Below are 19,930 nucleotides of genomic sequence, written 5' to 3'. Positions count from 1 at the left end.
CGGATTCTGTGTCTCTGTCTCTGCCCCTCCCCCACCCCTCAAAAATAAACATTAAAAAATAATAATAATAAATTTTTAAAAAGTGTGTGCTTTAAAAAATAAAGAAAATAAAAATAAAATAAAAAGCAAATACAGGAGCCCCTGGCTGACTCAGCCGGAAGAACGTGCGACTCTTGATCTCAGGGTCTTGAGTTTAAGCTCCATGTTGGGTGTATAGAGTACTTAAGTAAATAAATATTTTTTTTTTAAATAAAAGCAAATGTAATCAATTTATTAATGATTTTGGAACAGGGTTTTTTTTTTTTTTTTTCATTTTCTTGAGAATTGGAAGACATTTGTCTGAAATTGCAATTAGGTAACATATTTTCTATAAGGATGGTAATGCCAAGGAATTGTTTCTTTCGGACAAGATCAGTTTAATGGGTGGTGGTCATCCATTTGAAGTTTATAACCTCATGATTATATTTTCATGTCAGGGCCCACGTTTTCCTTCTTCATGCCTATTTCCCAGCTTCTGCTACTGTGAACCTGGCATATAATAGCCACTCAATAAAAATCTGGGAAGGTTGTAAATCGGGGCAGGTACTTTATATCAGGGCCATGCAGGTGGGACTCTGGGAATGAATTTTAAGGGAATGCGTTTTTCTAACAATGACTATAGAGACCTCTGCTGGCAACAATTGGAACTACAATCCAGGGTCAGAAAAAGTAAGAATGGGAACCAGAGAGGAGAATTTGTTTTCTTTCTCTGTCTGTATTCTGACATAAAAAGCCCATAAGGGGGCTGTACCAGCTTATGACATGTAGTTTGATTAGATGGCAGCAAATACAGAAACTAGGATAAATAAGCGACTTTTCTATAAGGTGACTGGGAAGAGTGTCAAAATTCAAAAGAAAAACACAGCACAAGGAGAATTGGACTATAATTAACCTTTCTGTGATTTTCTGCTAGCTGGTAAGCTATTCAAGGTCTACACTCAAGAGAAGTTTAGAACAGGGGCCCCATCAGAAATATTACAATAGTCATTCATCTTGTAATTGTGAGGATTTGTTACTCTGATGGTTGTACATTCTGTACATTTCTAAGCGTCACTACTTGTCTATTTTCCCCTTTACGCTGTCTTCATCTTACCTGCGATAGGTTTATCAGCTTAAAGATGCAGTCACAAGTAATCATTTGGATTTTTCGTTTCTTTGGAAGGGAAGAGACGTTTTGCTAACACTTCCTGACTACCCCATTCTTCCTGCTGTAGGTATTTTAGAAGACTCTGGTTACTAACACAGTCCTAGAGTGACCTCTTGCTGCACGATTTGTACATGAGCCTGCAAACTCAGTCCTGAATATCAGTGAATTGCCAAGACAGAAACTTCTGTGTGTGTGTGGTTGTGTGTGTGTGTGTGTGTGTGTGTGTGTGTGTAGGTAGGTAGAAGTGTAAGCATTTACATGAGTCACATGAATGAGCCAGCACTATATAACTTACATTTCTAATATTCTCATATTCTATAAGACTACTGGCTTTCCTATTATCACCCATGAGAAAGAAAATTCTTTCTCCAAAATAAATTCTGTGGGCTTCTAAAATGGCCTGTCCATTGATCTTCATATTTTGTTTGAAGAAGAATATTTCACATTCATAATCAGATACATTCTGGACATTATATACAGGACCACTGAACAAGCAAAATAATTTACATTTGAGGAGCGGCAGAGTTCCCTGTGGGGTCCATGATTTGAAATTCCAGGATATCTGAATTAACTTCCAAAGATGGGTTTAGGATGTAAAGAATGGTCTTACTGTTTAAGTCCTTTTGGATAAATTTCTCGTGGATAAATTCACCTATAAAAAAGAAATGAGTACATTTCACAGGGATTCAAACAAAACGTTAAATAAAAGTTGACAAATTGTATGCCCATTTTAAGCACAGCCTTAAAAACAGCCAAAGTATACATTTTTAAAGAAATGAACATTACGGCAAGTATCTTAAAACTCATATGCAATAAAATTATATTAGGCTTTAAATTTTACTTTGGCTCAGAAATATTGTCTTACAGAAAATACAAAAAAATAGGGGCGAGTAGGAAGATACAGCAATAAAATCTCAAATTCTGTGCCATTATTTTTAGTGACACATTTTGATCATTGTCTTCATGAAGCAAAATAATATACAATCCTGGAGAAACCATCCTACCCCCTCCCAATTTTATTTCTTTGTTTCGTGAACTGATATCATTTAGAACTCCCGATTAAAAAATATTACTCACAAATATGAATTTGGTCCTGACACTCTGTGTTCCTCTGACTATATTACAATCTGGCTGATATAAAGAATTATAAACAATAAACAGCTGCGTATCGGTACTTGGTTCTCCCACTCAAGATGAATTTAGGGAAGCTCAGCCTCAAACCCTCTTTAGCACCGATATTGATTTACAAACTGCATCTATCAGCAAGCCCTGGGGAGTGTTTACCAAATGGGCCGACACGTAATTAAATTACTCTCTCGCGTTGCCAGCTACTGGGTATTTTAAGATGAGCGATTACAAGGATCAAGGAAGGCAGTACCTGTTGTTGTGTCCTCCAGATGTCCGTGTTGGGGGCCTCGTAGAATTTTAAAGATGATCAGATCGTCATCAGTGTCAGGGTCTGTTGCCTTCAACACATGGGAAGTGAGGTAAATCCCATAACAGCCATTTTTCAGGAGCCCCACTTGAGAAGGGGAGTGCAAGTGTGTGATATGGGGGGCTGTTTTGTCCAACTGGTCAACCTGGATAGTCAATAATTACATACGCTTTTAGACAAAGCTTTCTCATCTCCAAGCAACATAGGATCTTAATAGTCAACAGTGATAATCTACCCCAAATTTCAGATGATTTATCCTCCTCATTTGTTCATTTCTGCTAAAGGCTGGCTTGTTCACAATATCCTCAGTAAATATCATAGTGCCTGGAGCAGAGGCTAACTTTCCATTATAAACTTTGACTCAGCTTTGTGAATTGTCCATTGTCTGACTCTCCTATTAGGACATAAGCTCCCCGATGGCAGACGTTATGTCTCCACCCGTACCCGCACCCCCTGCATTCCCTGCACCTGGCACAGTGCCTGAACCATGACAGCAGCTCAAGGAATATTTGTTGACTGAATACATGAAAATTGACCCAAGAATTGTATTGCAAACGTAAAGTTAGCTCCACAGGAGGAATTTTGAATTTTCCCAGCGCTTGGTGATATACAGAAATAAAGTTATAAAGATGCACATAAGGATATGCATCACGATGCACTGAACATTTTTGGGGGGCACATCTTTGTTCAAATGGCAAAAATGTGGTGTGAAAACTAGAAATACTTAGAAAAAAATGAAAGGTGATTGTTATTATTAATGTTTATTTATTTTTGAGAGAGACACACAGAGTGCGAGCAGGGGAGGGTCAGAGAGAGGGAGACACAGAATCTGAAGCAGGCTCCAGGCTCTGAGCTGTCAGCACAGAGCCTGACGCAGGGCTTGAACTCATAAACTGTGACACCGTGACCTGAGCCAAAGCCAGACGCTTCACTGACTGAGCCACGCAGGCACTCTGAAAGGTGCTTATTTATATAGGCATTTGCATATTTGTTCCACTGAGGATGAGAACCAGGCAACTGAACAGGTAGAATCCATTTGGGAAGATAGTGAAGGGGCAATGACCTACGAGTGAAAGAGGAGGATAGGTTCAAACACTGCAGGGGGCCTCCTTCAGGTATGGAATGAAGCTGGACCCTCTTGCAAACGACCATTGTAGGTTAGGGAAGGAGCAAGTTCGAAGCAATTAGCACAGTTCACCACTGATACCAAACAACAGGTACAGGAACATGATCTCCTAGCCAGTGAATTATCGACTTCACTTACCCAAAAAGGATACTATTGTAAATCTTGGTTCACCCTAGCAAAGTAAAGAATAAATGCTGTGACAAGACTCTCTCTCTATTTTGTGTTCAGTATGATATAATTAAGCTATTATTCAGCTATTTTAAAAAACAGAGGTAGAAGGAACTGATAATAAGCAATTTCCACAACTTAGTGTCAACTGGTAAACAAACAAAAAGCCAGTAAGTTGCAGAATAAGAGATGACTGTAATACCATTTTTGTTCACGTGTATGTTCATACAGACATAGACAAAATTCGGTAAGCATTTACTTGTACAAACCTGTTTTAAACATTTTTTTTAACGTTTATTTATTTTTGAGACAGAGAGAGACAGAGCATGAATGGGGGAGGGACAGAGAGAGACGGAGACACAGAATCGGAAGCAGGCTCCAGGCTCTGAGCCATCAGCCCAGAGACCGACACCGGGCTCAAACTCACGGACCGCGAGATCGTGACCTGAGCTGAAGTCGGACGCTTAACCGACTGAGCCACCCAGGCACCCCAAAACATTTTTTTTTAAATTGGGTGGGGGAAATACCATGCTTCATGGTGTATTTCTACATGGAGTTTTGTAACAATCAAGTATTTTTTTTCCTCTCAGGTTGGCAAGGTTTTTTTTTTATTATTATTAACAAAAATAATCAGGGGCACCGGGGTAGCTCAGTTGGTTAAGCCTCCAACTTCAGCTCAGGTCGTGATGTCACAGTTTGTGGGTTTGAGCCCCAGGTCAGGCTCTGTGCTGGCACCTTCAGAGAGCTGGAGTCTGCTTCGGATTCTGTGTCTTTGTCTCTCTCTGCTCCTCCCCCGCTCGCACTCTGTCTCTGTCTCTCTCTCTCTCTCAAAAATAAATAAACATTAAACATTTTTCAAAAAATAATCGTACATCATGTTGGTAACTTGGGGAAACAGTCATTCTTGTATTTTGCGGGTAGCGGTGCAAATTAGTGAAAATTTTCTGTAGAGAAATTTGGTATATGTAAATATTAAAAATGTTTATATACTTTGATCCAAAACTTTCACTTTCTTGAGTATGTCCTGTAGAAATGATTAGATTTATACAAAAATGTGTGTACATATTCACTAAAATATAATTTTTAGTAGCAATTTTGAAAATCCACAAAATAGAAGTCCAACAGAAGATTTATAAACCACCTCTACCTGTCACTGAGTGCTATTCAACCTTTAAAAATTATGTTTTCGAGAAAGATCTAATAACATTAGGAAATTTTTGTAACATAAGGAAGAGTGGAAACAGGCAATATGCTTGACAGGAAATACGGTATCCTTCAGAGAAAAAGGGCACAAGCCGGGGAGGGGCAGAGGGAGAGAGAAAGAGTCCTAAGCAGACTCCCCACTCAGCATGGAGCCTGATGCAGGGCTCCATCCCATGACCCTGGGATCATGACCTGAGCGGAAATCAAGAGTCAGACACTCAACTGACTGAGCCACCCAGGTGCCTCATAAAATTAGTTATCTTTGAGTGGTATGATTGTGAAGGATTTTTTTTTGTCCCTTTCTGCAGCTCATGAATTCTTTATAATAAACAATTACTTTATAAACAAAAAAAGCAACAATTTCCAAAAGTTACAGTCATTCCCTTCTCCTAAAAAGTGCGGACAACAACCTCAGAGTTATGCACTTGGGTGGGAGGTGGGCGGGTCAAATCATGATCATGGCCTTTTGGGGGGAGAAACTCCTATAACGAGGATGGCCAGTGGGAGGGACGGTCAATGGCAGACAAGGAAAAATAAAAATACTTGAAGCCATGTAAGAAATCCTCAACATTATAATCAGCTGAGTGTAGATATGGTTTTTTTTTAAATATATTTTCTGTAAAAACGGAAGTGTTACAAAAGGAATAAATGCCTGTTGTGATCATTTGTTTTAAAAAAATATATTCATATTTGGGGAGCCTGGGTGGCTCAGTTGGTCAAGCATCCGATTCTAGATTTTGGCTCAGGTCATGGTCTCACAGTTGTGAGTCTGAGCCCCACAATGGGCTCCACGTTGGCAGTGTGGAACCTGCTTGGTATTCTCTCTCCCTCTCTCTGTCCCCCCCACCTAGCTCTCTCTCTCTGTCTCTTTCAAAGTAAATAAATAAACTTAAAAAAATACACATTAATATTTAAACTCTGGGGGGCACCTCAGAGATTCATTCAGTTGAGTGTCCAACTCTTGATTTTGGCTCAGGTCATGATCTCACAGTAGGGAGATTGAGCCCTGCGTCAGGCTTCAAGCTGAGTGGAGAACCTTCTTGGGATTCTCTCTCTCCTTCTGCCCCTCTCCCCAACTCACACTTTCTCTCTCAAATAAAAAAAAAAGTAATCTCTGGTTACATGGTCCCCTATTGTGTATTGGGTCCTACTTGCCCTAATCTCATTAAACTTCTGGTTTCTTCAAAAACAGGTCTTCTGGCTTAGCATACCAGAAGTATTTTAAAATAGTGGAGCCCAAGACATTTTTTTTTTAAAAAAAGAAGGCTACATCCTTTGATAACTTGTCTTGGATTCACTAAAAATCATCTCAGACACGCATAAACCACAGAAAACAGCAACGCTGGTCCTTTCCCACTCACCGCCGGGTGTGTCCCCATTTAGGGAAGAGTACAAGAAATACTGAAGCAAGATAGCAGTATCTTGGTTACTGACATGATTTCCTACAATGTGAAGTTCAGGTTGTGCACGCTGATATCAGGGAAACGCACCTGTGTTGCACTTGTGAAGCCCAGTGGCTTTGCCCTCACTTACCCAGGTTGGGAGCCTAAGGGTAGTATACCCACACTTGGGGGACTGATCTGGACCAATTCATGCCTCAGTGGTAGTTGACGTTAGTTTGTCTTACCAAAAAAGCTCTTAAAGGCAAGAGCCTGAGGGGCATCAGTCACTTACTTCCTAAACTGTTTGACCCCTCTGCTCAGAAAGACCAGAACATTCGGGAGAATTATGGGAGAAAGTTTGAGGCTTTCCTTGTCTACACATAATAGTATTTTTCGGCAAAGAAAACCTTGTCCTTTGGATGAAAAAGAACCTTCACGGCGTATATCCAACATTTTCCTATCAGTAAATTCTGCAACTTTCAAGAGATCACCCTCTTATAATAACCATGTTCTGTAAGATGAGTGTTGTTGTTGGGACTGGACTGATTTAAATTCTGATAGCTTTTCTAAATTCTACTACCTATTCCTTCTCTACTCTGGGGGCAGGAAGGAACTCTGAGGCCTGTACTTAGAATGTATAACTCCTGCAAATTTGCAGCCAAATAGACCCGGAAAAGTATTACTGATTGGACAGCACAATGACATTCCTCTACCTAGTGCGGGGAGTCAGGAGTCAGGGGTCAGGAAAAAATATATTAATAGACTGGAGAGTGGGATGAGACAAATAACAATTAAAACATATCATTTAAAAAAAAAACCCATAATGTTACTACATAGAAAGTACTTCTTTCACGCTGTGTCAATGATATCAGTACCTTCTCTCTCCTCCCAGTGCATCATAATTTCAGGACATTTTCTGGACCTCCCTAGAGACAAAGACTTATCCAGCAACCACTCCACATCATCATGGCTCACCACCTTTCTACTCAAATCCCACCTTAGATAGAGACTGTGATGGTTAATTTTATACGTCAAGGTTGCTAGCTACGATGCTCATTTGGTCAAACAGCAGGCGAGATGTTGCCATGAAGGTATTTTTTAGTTGTGGTTGACATTTCAGTCTGTTGACTTTGAGTAAAGCAGATTACCCTCCATAGTGTGGGTAGGACTTATCCAATCTGGTGAAGACCTACAGAGACAAGACTGAGGTCCCCTAGATACGAAGAAATTCTGCCTCCAGACTGCCTTTGGGATGGAGACCACAACATCAATTCCTGATGAAGTGTCCATCCTCCCGGCCTGCCTTGCAGATTTTGGACATGTCAGACCCCACAATTGTGAGCCAATTTCCAAAAACAAATCTTTTTCTCTTTCTTTTTTCTCTCCTTTTCTCTATATAATACATCCTGTCTGCGCTCTTTCTCTGGAAAACCCTGACCAACACAGGGACTAAAGAGCAAGGGAAAATTATTATTTTGCATAATCAGAAGGTATCCTGAAGTAACACACAGATTTAGCTTTCTTACAGTGGGTGGAAGTGTGTAGAACAGGATAAACTATATCCCAAGAGAGTGGATTCAAGGGTTTAAGAAACAGAACATGCTTGATGTGTTTTGAGTAAAAAAAGAAAAACACATGATGCCCTCCCAAAATCATCCTGATAGGCAACATAAATGTGGCAGAGTAGTGCCAGAGAAAGGACACAGAATTTGGGATCAGAAAGACTAGAGGTCCTCATTTGGTTTCGATCAAGGTATTTAACTTGTGAATTTCCGAACACCTATTAAATGGAAACGATAAAATTTCCCCTTTCATGAGAAGGAAATGAGATTTACGTAAAGTGGGCCTGCCCTACAGTTAACACTCCAGAACTTGTAACTGCTGCAATTATGTCTCTCATCATCATTTCATGTGTCCTATCGATGCTGCCTTGTATGTTTTCATATGTTTAATCGAAAACCGTTAAAATGCCAGCAGCTGATGTGGACCAATAAGCATCACCGTAATAGTACAGTTAGATATTACAACACTAGTTACAAGATATTGAGTATCTCATATATTTCAGGCAATATACTAGCGCCTTGGATACCACGATGCTGTAAGGCATGGTTTTCAAAGAAGAAAGGCTGAGTTCGAAGAGTTAAAAGACTCTCGTAAGGTCACACGGCTAATAAATGGCAAATAGAAATTCCAACCCAGTCAAGTCTGACTCCAAAGCCCATGTTTCCTGCTCCTTTCTGTCCTACCACGGACTCCTGGTCATTAGTTGGCATGCGGGGACCACATCTGTCTTGTCCGTATTAATACGCCTGGTGCCTTGCTTAGTGCCTGGCATGCTGTAAACACACTGCACGGCACACAGGTGAATAAAAGAAGGAAGGGAAGGAGGAAATAATTCTTCCCAAAGTTGTTTTCTCTACACCTGGGGCAATGAACCGGGGATTTGTCATACTTGCCTGGATGGTGAACGTAACAGGTTCTTGTCCCACTCTCCCATCCACAACAAAGCCTTGGTTTGTCCTATCTGTGGCCACAAAAGTAAAGCAGTCAACCTGGGAGTCCCCTCCCAAGTGCCTGTAGGCCACATTCCTGCTGTCCACGTCCTGCTGAGTAAAGTTGTGCCGAAGCAACATTGTCCCCCGCAGGTAAAGCTGGCCATGTTGTGGGAGCCGGACCAACACGAAGGTGAGGTTCTCCGCTGGGGTGTCAGGGTCGGTCAGCTGGAGGAGGTCAGGGGAAAGCAGGCCCGTGGCCCCCTCGGCCAGTCTCAGCCCCCTGTTCCTGGTCACCACGGGTAAGGCTCTGTCCACGGTCTCCAGTGTGATCTCAAACACCCCCTGTTTGGTCTGCAGCCCATTGCTGACAATGAATCTGGCAAAGAGAGGCAAGGCAACCTTCAGCATGGGATCTTGTGTCACCATCTACCGGAATGAAATGATAACAATTCACACCTTTATTCAAGGACATGTTCTGTCGGGGCTCAAAGGAAAACTCAAGGGCAGATCTTTCAGAAGGATGCCGTTTTAGCCATTAAACCAGTCACTAGGTAACACATAAACTACGTACATACTACACCCAAACGTATTATCTCAACAATGTCGGTGGCAGGGGCGCCTGGGTGGCTCAGTTAGTTAAGCATCTGACTCTTGATTTTGACTCAGGTCGTGATCTCACAGTTTCTCAGATGGATCCCTGGGTCAGGCTCTGTGCTGACAGTGTGGAGCCTGCTTGGGATTCTCTCTCTCCCTCTCTCTCTGCCCATTCCCCACTCACATGTGCTCTCCCTTCCCTCTCTCTCTCTAAATAAACTTAAAAAAAACATTGGTGGCAGACTCATGTGATAGAGTAGGCTAATTCTGCCAGTGGTATTCCTCAGGCTCATCAGTATTCAGTATAGTCAGTATTTAGTAGAATTCCTTTCCTACATAGGAATTTCACATACCAGTAGACCCACTGCATGAGTCTGAAGAGTAGACCCATTTTACATATTCATAATTTTGCAACTGTATTTTACTCGTAGGCATTTAATGGGCCAAGCTTTTAAGACTGATAATTGGGGGGCCAATCCAGTGGCTCATTTTGGCTATTTCATTTTACCCATGTATTTTCATGGTAAATTTCTCATGGGCAAGTCACATGACTCAGCTATGAGCGTAACCCCTCTCCCCTTCCTGGGCCTCATCTTCACTCTTCTGTAAACTAAAAGATGGACCAGACGATTGCAAAGGACCATCCCGCTCTAAAATATCATGTGATGTTCTAATCCCTTACATTTTTTCTTGTGCGTCTACATTTTCCCCTTACAGTATATATGGGAGTTATGCTAGACAAAAATTACCTTCCTGATTTAAAGAAAAAAATTTATAGCAGAAAGTAAAGAATGTAGTAGGAGATCGTAAGGCAGGTAGGAAGCAGAGCTGGGATTAGAACCAGGTCGTTGGACCCCACACCTTCTGCTCTTGCAGAGTTTTTAATACGGGCCAGTTTAATAGACCACAAAACCAGACTGGTGTACCTGAGTGCCACTGCAGAATGATGAAGAGAAAGCTCAAATGATATCAATTCAAAGTAAGCAAAATCTCTCACATGACCTTGGACGTATGATACCCTAATGTGCTTTTGATTTTATTGATCACTAAACCACATTCCACCCACCACTGCCAAAGTCAAAATAAAACTAACGGAAGTGATCTTTAGAATGTGTCGATGTGTAAGTTTGATTTGGAGGGCGACTGAGAGTATCGTGAAATTAGGCAGAGCGAACACGCTGTGGCAACTCCAAAATATTAGGAAACCACTACTCTCAAATGTAACTCACAAATGCACCACAGACCCAGGAAATATACTGCGAAATAATCACGGAGTTGTAGCTATCAATTTTTCTCCACGTACCGTGGTTGCTAGGAATATGCATGGAGGAGACACTCTTGCATTCCACGGATGTAAAAATCTCTAAGAAGAATGTTTTAGTAGAACATAACCTTAAATTATATAAGAATTTTCTTTGGAGGTTTCTTTTTAATGAGAGAAGATATGAGGTTTCTATTTATTTTACTAATCTGATGAATTTGACTCATAAGTTCTTTATTCTTTGTAAAAATGTGTCTTGTCCTTCAGGGCTTAAGGGTTGACGCTTTGCTTTTTTTTCCATTATTTTTATTATTTTTTTTAATATGAAATTTATTGTCAAATTGGTTTCCATACAACACCCAGTGCTCATCCCAACAGGTGCCCTCCTCAATGCCCCTCATCCACCCTCCCCTCCCTCCCACCCCCCCATCGACCCTCAGTTTATTTTCAGTTTGCTTTGCTTCTGAATAGGAAAGAACCTGAAACCAGGTTGTAGGAGCACAACAGCCTCAGCCTGCCTGAGGCAAAGGGTTCAGCAAAAGGAGCAGCTGGACGAAAAGGAAAAGAAGAGAGGTTTGGCTGAGCACAGATTTTACTCTGAAGGCTAAGCTCAAATTTTGAGCTTTCTAATTATCTAGTTGATAAGCCTGCCTCCCAAGAAAATATGACATGATGCACAGGAAAAGGATCTATCCCGTTTTGCTAAGTGAAATTGCCAAGTGGAATGTTACAAATAAAGCAGACTTTTGACATTTCACACACCTCGATTTGCAAAGAATATAACCTGGTTTTTTTTCTCCATAGCATTATTTTTACAGTCTGAATAAAGACCATAACTTTAGAATTGCAGATTGAGTAAAATTGCCTAGTTTTCCTTAAAATAAAACAAGCAGCTTTTCTTTTGCAAAGCTAAACGTTTGCTAAATGTGTTCTAAGCCAATAGGGCAATGTCACTGCTGGCTCATGAGTGTTTGCAAAATTCGTTATTTTTGAAAAAGCAAACAGAAACGCACCCGGAAAACTATCTGTGTGCTCTTCGGCTTGTACTTTGTAGTCACCTTGACAGTTTCAGATGTCAAGTGATAGGCGTTTTTAAGATAAAAATCACGATCTGTTTCTCAGGGAAAGCCTTTCTTGGAATTATGCTTTTATTCCACTGTTAACCTGTTACTTTTTCAGGTTTCCTCCCTGGAGCCTATCACCTGACCCCAAGTCAAGCAAGGTGGCCGTAATTCCCTCTGGGCCTCCAATTTGTCTTTTTTCCACTCTCCCCCTCCAGAAATATGTTTCATGCCTCCCATTTCAAATAAAGTGGCTCTCTATTCCCTACCCGATCCCTATCTCAAAAATACACTCTTCTGGGAAGTTTTAAGGCAGCTGTTTATGGTTTAGCACAAATTTAAGCCAAAGGACACGCGTTTTTCATATAAATAGTGGAATTAAAGAATTTGTGACCCATTAAAAGCACCCTGTCAGAGATGGGTGGAGAAGAAAGGGGAAAGGAGGGGAGAGATGGGGATCAGTAGAAAGGGAGTTCAAAGGGGACTCGAGTGAGTCACAGGGGGGCATTCTGACTTTCCTCCCTGGAGAGTGAATTCTGAAAACACCTCAAAGCTCAGTCTCAGGACAGCCGCGGTTATCTACAAACGCATGACCTGTGTGAGGACACTGACGTTGTCTTGCGGTTCAGGCTGTCCATGTCAGACTCCTCCCTGCCTGATGATGGGGATCTGACCATGTCGGAAATCGGCAGCCTGCCATCAGACAGATGGGAATGACGGCAAGCAAGCCAGGGACCATATAAGAGTAAGAAATATGTTGACCGAGGCCAGTGTTCCCAGCTGGGACACTGAGGCAGCTGTCTGTGCTGACCGAAAGCTAATAAGCCAGTGGTGAAAAGGATGACATTTCTGACCCTGACTGGGTCAAACACATCATGCCACTTTCACGAGTAACAACGCAAACTAGTCACGGGCAGAGAAACGTTGTCAGAGGGAGACAGGGTGAACGGTCATGGTTGGCTTCCCAGTCACAATAAGCCTAGCAGAACAAGGGCAACAAGGTCAGTGCTGTTCATGTCTGCCAAGGTTGACCAGATGATCTTCCAAATGCTCTCCCCCACCCCCACCCCCGCCAAAGAAACCTCCCAAATACATTTTCAAGTTTGCAAACAACCGTGCCATGGCTATGATGGCATCCGTCCCAAGGTTAAGAAGCTGGTGATATCAAGGCAGCAGCTCCTTCTGTGGATCCGTTTTGTTGAACTTCCTTTATTAGGCCCCCCTGAGAAGAGACGCAGCCAGGATGACCACGGTTCTCGTGAAATTTGGGGAATGGCTCTCCTTATTTGTCTGGGGGTGCCTGCCTGGTCTGATTTCACCATTACCAGGGTGCTTTCAGGCTTTCTGCATTTCCTGGCACTCGAGTTGGCTGAAGAATCTGCCATCTGTCATGGCATTTAAAAGATAAAAATGGAATCATAAATAGAGCCAGTTCCGAAGGAGAAAAAAAAAAAAAAAAAAAAGTCCAGCCAGCATGTCAAAATGGAGGACATTAGCATGTTCTTTTAGTACCCGACTGCCAGCAGCTGAAGTCAGCTTGCTAATCACTTGGTGTCATCTGTCCTAACATGTGCTGCCATATCTTTCTTCCAGGCCAGCAGCACCAAACAATGCAGGAGAAATTTATGATTCACAAAATACTTTTGCAGAAGGTAAAACCTGACCATTAAACTCCCCCATTTCATTAATCCTGCCGTATCTTCCGTTAAAAAGAGAAGGGGGAAAGGAAAAATCCTCTGCCGCAGAATTTCCCTCTTCTACCCAGCCAAATTCCTTGCCAAGTTCAACAGCAAGCAACGTAAATTTAGGTGATCAGATTGGCTGCGTGTGTTTCATATTTTAAAAAGCGCCACGGTCACACTTTCATTAAGACGGACTTTCGGCTTTGGTTTAGCTCCACTTGACAAACACCACAGCAGCCCATGGCCGGGCTGGTGAAACGACAAGATTAAAACACGGGTCTTCGGCAGATGCTAGGCTCTTCCATCATAAATATGTAAGACTGCTGGCCAAACATCAGAACGACACATGGAGGAGATTTCTTCCCACAGGTGCATATTCTCCATGAAGTTTTGGTACAATGGAGAAATCTCTTCAAAATGAGATCTGAGGCCAGATTCAGCTCTGATACTCATTTATGTCCATGTAGATGACTCTCTATGCCTCTCTATGACTCTCTATGCCTCTATGACTCTCTATGCCTCTTGGAACCTTGGTTTTCTCATGCCAAAAATGGGAACAAATCATCTCGAGATCTCGAGACGGTGGCGTAAGGCTTAAAGGATAGGAGAGACAAAAAAGAGTCTAGTACCCTGCCTGACGTATTGCGGGTATTCAAGAGATACTAGCTTTCCTACACCTCAGTGTTTTCCAACCCTTCTCTCCTAGTCTTGAGTCATTCAAACAACACCTTTTTGCCATATTCTTGTAGTACCTGTACGCGTATGACTTAACTGTTTTGCTTTATATCAGTCGCTCTTGTATTTAAATAAGTGTATTTAAAAGGACCCCTTTTAACCAGTACTGTCTGCTGAAAAGGAAAGCAGTTAATACTGAAGAACTGTTAAAAACACGGGGGAACAGTTAAAAACTGTTGAGACACGGGACTCAAACCCACGAACCACAAGATCATGAAACTGAGCTGAAATCAAGAGTTGGATGCTTAACAGACTGAGCCACCCAGGTGCCCCCCCACCACCCACAACGCTTTTAAAATTACAGATTCCTGACCCAAGACTGGATTTAGCAAAGTCACCTCTCTTGAGTGAGAGCCAAGAATGTGTTTTTATCAGTCCTCCTGGTAAATCTCTTGAAGATCTAGATATTTTAAGAATCCCTAGGATAAATGATTTCTAAAATGTCATCTAGTATGACTTTCTATGGCTGTGAATTAGGAAAATTTTAGAGTATCATCAGTCCTCCCATACAGACATTTTTTTTTTCGTTTGCAGCTCATCACCACTATCTGATTAATACCTAAGCTTGATTTCTGGACATCTAGATGCATTCACTCATTGGCTTCTCCCGCAGGGTCACTTGGTTTCTCCAAAGAGTCATTAATGTCTTCAGCAAACTGTCCCATGAGTCCTGACTGGGGAAAGTGGGAATGGAAAGGAGCAAGCCGTTCCAGAAATGGGTGTAAAATTATAGGCCCTGAATCTGCTATACATGAATTAAGCCAAGAAGCACCCAACCTCTATACGTAACCAGGAAAAAAAGAACAATCATTGTTCTTCTTTGTCATTTCTTTCCTCCTTCAAGAATAAGCTTGGTATTTAAAGACTGGCAGAAAAAGGGAGCCAAGGAAAGAATATAGTAAATAATGATAACAGTAGCAATAACAATAATAATAATAACCATAAGAGCAGCTAATACTTATTTAATTCTTCCTGTGTGCCACATATTTTTATAAGTACTTTGCATGCATAAACTCACTGAAACCTCCCACCACTTCCATGAAACACGTACTATGCACATCAGTCCCTTTCACAAAAAGGACACCAGAGCACTGGAGGATGTGTGAGTTGACCACAGAGTGGTCTTAAAACTATACCACTTCCGGAGCAAAAGAACCGGCATAAAAAGGAATCCACACATATGATGCTTTGGCTAGTGCCTAGCAACACTCAAACACGGAACTGTTATTTAGAAATTGATCAACCAAACGATCATCTGCTTGTGAAGGACATTTGTCAAAAGAAAAAAAAAAAGATTCTGTTAGTTCAAACTTCCCCCAATTTTTTAACAGCTGACTATCCCAGTCATCTCAAGCAAAGTCATCTTTACTGACATTGAAACAATGTTTAGTATAGCAGACATATTGAATTTAGAGAGAATGTATGACAGAGGAGAGTAGTGTTTGAGCATGTGTGTATCAGTGCACTTGATAACTTATGGGAACCCAAAGAATAACATGGGAGTATATTACATTTACATGAGTGATAGTGCTCTTTTGAAGGGTGTATCCTTTTTGTTTTTTAAGATTTTATTTTTTATGCAATCTCTACACTCAACGTGGGGCTCGAACTCACGACCCCAAGATCAAGAGTCACATGCTCTTCTGACTGAAGACAGCGAGGCGCCCCATTGAAGGCTGTATTCTGACTTGGTGAAAATTGTACCGGGTGTCAGAAGCTCTTCATATATGGGCAAATGCCCTCAGGGCCTCCATTTTAATTGGTAAAACTCAGGAATGCCTAGGTAGCATGATTCCCCCAAAGGCTAGTCCAAGATTTCTAGACTCTCATCCCAGGCCTGGGCATCTGGATTTCTATCAAGGACCTTGAGTTCAGCCAGCTTTGAGAACTGCTAAATTCTCTAGAGTTTGTCTTGCTTTATGTGACTGGAAACAGATTTCAATATTTTAAATGAGTGCAGACTTTCATTAATGTTGGATCTTTGTCTTTGCACCAGATTGTTTTTCACTCCAATGATGTGTTTGATACAGAATTCTTGAACGGGTACACAGCAGCACCCCCCCCGCCCATAACACTGTTTCTATGGGGAAACATGATCCACTTTATGACAACATGATTTATGATATAGTTCCTGGAACACATCGTGTCAAAAGGCAGTGTCTGCTTTTGCCAAATGTTTACTTTCCTCAGATAGAAAAAGATACTCCAAAAAAGTAGTAAATTAGTTTTCTATGTCTCTCCTTAGCTGGGATCTCCGGTCTTCACATTCCTCCTAGAACAGCTGGCATTTAGATGTGCTTTATGTTTAAATGACAGCCCTAATATCTTGCTTTGCCGTTGTCCTTTTAATTGCATATTTTCATGCATCTCGGCAGTAGAAGACCAGCGCAATACCAGAGTTGGAAGAGAACTTATTTTGTGCCACCTTTTGTCTTTCTAAGCATTAACCCAGGGAAGGGGTTCTGAAAAGTTTCCTTGGGGCTCACCTGAAGGTATCATGGGAGACAGCTGCCTTGCTCTTATGTACATAACAGACTGTCTGTCCTGCTATGTCCATTTGGCTGAAGCTTGTAATGGGGACTCCAGGATAGCGGACATATTCAACCTGGCCATACCGCGGAGCGGAAGTGATGATGTAGAGCAGTTCCTCGGGTTTGTCTGTTCCATCCACTGCAAGGAGAGTGGTGGTCGTCAAGAAACCTCGCTCACCTTTAGACACCACAAGCGGTTTTGCAAGGATGACAATGTTGCCTGCAGAGCAGAAGAGCTTGCGGTCAAGACCCAAATTTAAAAAAAAAAAGTCCAAGGTAAAGGTAAAAAGCAAAGGCCAAATGGCAGAAATCAAAACTAATATGGCATAGAAAGGTTTATATAATCACGAGTAATGAAAGAATGAGGCAAAAGACAAGAGCAGATAGGACACAGCAGGGGAAACACATATGGCCAAATAAAGACGCAAAGAAGAAGGTCGGTCTCATAAATAATTGTGGAAATAAAAATCAAGATCACAGTAAGTTACAACCATCTCGTAACTCCCTGATTTGCAAACGTTTAGGATTCTGATGATACCAAGCGTTGAAGAGGATGTAGAATCTTGCACACGATTCTGGTAGGAATGTAAATTGGCACACGTTTGGCATTATTTTGTAGAGAGTAGAATAGTCACAGACGTCTTGACCCCCTGATTCCACTCCAGCTGTGTCCTGGAGAGAAATGCGCGCTCTGGCACCCAGGAGACGTGGACCAGGCCAGCCAGGGCAACCCTGCCGCAATGGAAAGTGCTGGGGACAACCCAAATGCCTTTGCAAAAGGTAAATCTGTAAACAAACTAGAGTCTAAACAGACAGCTGAATCGTGTACGGTAGCAAAATGAGTGAACTACCGCTACGTGCAACAGCACAGACGTAGCTTGCTGGCGATGGTTAGCCGCCTGAGCACGTCCCAGAAAACCATACACAAAAGTCAGAATATAGACACAGAATTCAGGAGGACGGTTCTCTCTGGAGGGTGGGAAGAGCACATAGGTAGGTGTTTATTACTGTTAATGTTCCAGTCCTTGAATTGTATGGCGGTTGCACAGGAGCGTATTATGTATTTCAAAGAGAATAAATGAATGAGCGAACGAATTGTATAAATGAGTGACGTAGAAGAGGGTCACATGGGGACTAATGGTGCCGCTTTACAAACTAAGGATTATAATCCAGTTTGGTTCACCTCATTCATTTAAAAAATGATCACAACACAGATATTGAGCTTTCTACTTTGTGCCAGGCACAGGGGTAAGGCTTTTTCACCTTCACATCAACTGCGACGTAGCATATTATAATATTCCCCAGGTTCTAAATGAGGAAACTAAGGTATAGAAATGCTAACCAACTTGCTAACAATGATACATGTAATAAGAGGTAGAGATAGAATTTATGCTCGAGCCATCTGACTCAAGAACACAAACTTGAACCCTAGATTATTTTGCTGCTTTTCTGTACGATATCGCAGCTCTTAAATATCAGCACGAAAAGAATGAATGTCCAAAAGGATGTACGTGTGAAGTAAATGCCAAGCCACTTCCACATTTAAAAACACAATTGTCAATAAAATTTGAAAAGACATTCAGTCCCATGATGAAACAAAAAAATAAAATAAAATATCAAGGAGGTACAACTAGACCAGTGGTTCTCAATGAGTGGCCGTTTAGGCCTCCAGGGGACATTTGGCAATGTCTAGAGACAGTTGTGGTGGTTATAACTGGGGGTTTCTATGGGCTTCTAATAGGTAGACGCCAGAGATGCTTCTAAACTTCCTATAATGCCCAAGAAGGTCCATTACAATAAGGAATTATCTATCCCCAAGTGTCAATAGCGCTAAGACTGAGAAACTCTGTTTCAGATGATAAAATTGGTCTTTTGGTATATTATTGTGCTTTTAACTCAAAGTGCTATCCAACATAAGTGCAATGGAGAATGAAAACCCATCCTAACTGTAAATCGAAACCTGAGTCCCAGATGAGGCTTGCCCCATGAGGGTCAAGAAGAACATATCAAGGGAGCAGAAGAATGAACAAAGCTGAGGACACAAAAATGACCCAAGGAGTAGAAGCAGAAGGTGGATCTGAGGGGAGAAAGAGCATCTGGGCTTACCCTCATTACAGGTTTTCACCACTGTGATGGCAGAGTGTGGTTTGGGGCCAACTACAGACCATGTCCCTTTAAGTTTCTCTCAGAGATCTCCACATCACTTTTGCCAGTGTGCGAACCACAAGACAGAACCAATGTTAATAACATTGGTTATTAACAATCGCTCCCCAGTGGAGATAACCCAAATGCTCAATATCAGATTTATGGCTTCGTGTGATTATTCAGTGTAGTTTTCTTTAGAGATGAACAATTACGGTCATAAAGTTATGCTAACAACTTGAGAAAACTCACACTAGGTATAAATAAATAAATAAATAAATAAATAAATAAATAAATAAATAAATAAATAAAATAAGAATACAACACTGTGTAGATATAAAACATATCATGATGTTAAAAAAAAAAAAAACAAAGAGAAGAAATTCGGAACTTTGGCAAATGCTGATAGGGTAATGTATCTGTTTGATATAAGTGTTCACAAATCCTTTTAGAAAATAATCCCGGGGCAGCTGGGTGGCTCAGTCAGTTAAACGTCCAACTTCAGCTCAGGTCATGATCTCGTGGTTTGTGGGTTCAAGCCCCACATCAGGTTCTGTGCTGACAGCTCAGAGCATGGAGCCTGCTTCAGATTTTTGTGTCTCTCCATCTCTCGGCCCCTCCCCTGTTCATGCTCTGTGTCTCTCTGTCTCTCAACAATAAACAAATGTTAAAAAAAAAATTTTTTTTTTTAAAAAGAAGAAAGAAAATAATCCCACATTGGCAGCTGGGTGGCTCAGCTGGTTAAGCGTCCAACTCCTGATCTCGGTTCAGGTTGTGATCTCATGGGATTGAGCCCCACCTGGGGCACTGTACTGAGTGTGGAGCCTGCTTGAGAGTCAGTCTCTCTCTTGCCCCACCCCCCAACAAAATACATAAAGTAAACTTAAAAAAAGATGAGAGAATCCCATGTCAGTCATAGCAGAGACTGA

At 41.5% G+C, this 19,930-nt stretch overlaps 1 protein-coding gene across 4 annotated transcripts in view; it reads right to left on the bottom strand.

Moving 5' to 3' along the window:
* FREM1 (FRAS1 related extracellular matrix 1) overlaps positions 1–19,930 on the bottom strand; it is a 309,646-nt gene that overhangs the window by 35,986 nt on the left and 253,730 nt on the right. For 3 of the 4 annotated variants that reach the window (XR_008291182.1, XR_008291181.1, XR_008291183.1), the window contains exons 24-25: positions 16,815–17,079; positions 2,565–9,371 (exon numbers count right to left, since the gene is read on the bottom strand). Coding sequence is in view for 1 of the 4 variants with exons in the window: in XM_053205086.1 (XP_053061061.1) it covers positions 1,694–1,838; positions 2,565–2,766; positions 8,957–9,371; positions 16,815–17,079 (1,027 nt within the window). In the remaining 3 variants the exon portion in view is untranslated. Of the gene's footprint in view, positions 1–1,693; positions 1,839–2,564; positions 9,372–16,814; positions 17,080–19,930 lie in introns of all 4 variants that reach the window. The other variant, XM_053205086.1, reaches the window with a different exon arrangement.

The sequence above is a fragment of the Acinonyx jubatus genome, chromosome D4 (assembly GCF_027475565.1).
Source record: "Acinonyx jubatus isolate Ajub_Pintada_27869175 chromosome D4, VMU_Ajub_asm_v1.0, whole genome shotgun sequence".
In the NCBI taxonomy this organism is placed as follows: Eukaryota; Metazoa; Chordata; class Mammalia; order Carnivora; family Felidae; genus Acinonyx; species Acinonyx jubatus.
Note: the sequence above shows the minus strand (reverse complement) of the source record. Positions and strands in the feature narration are given on the sequence as shown.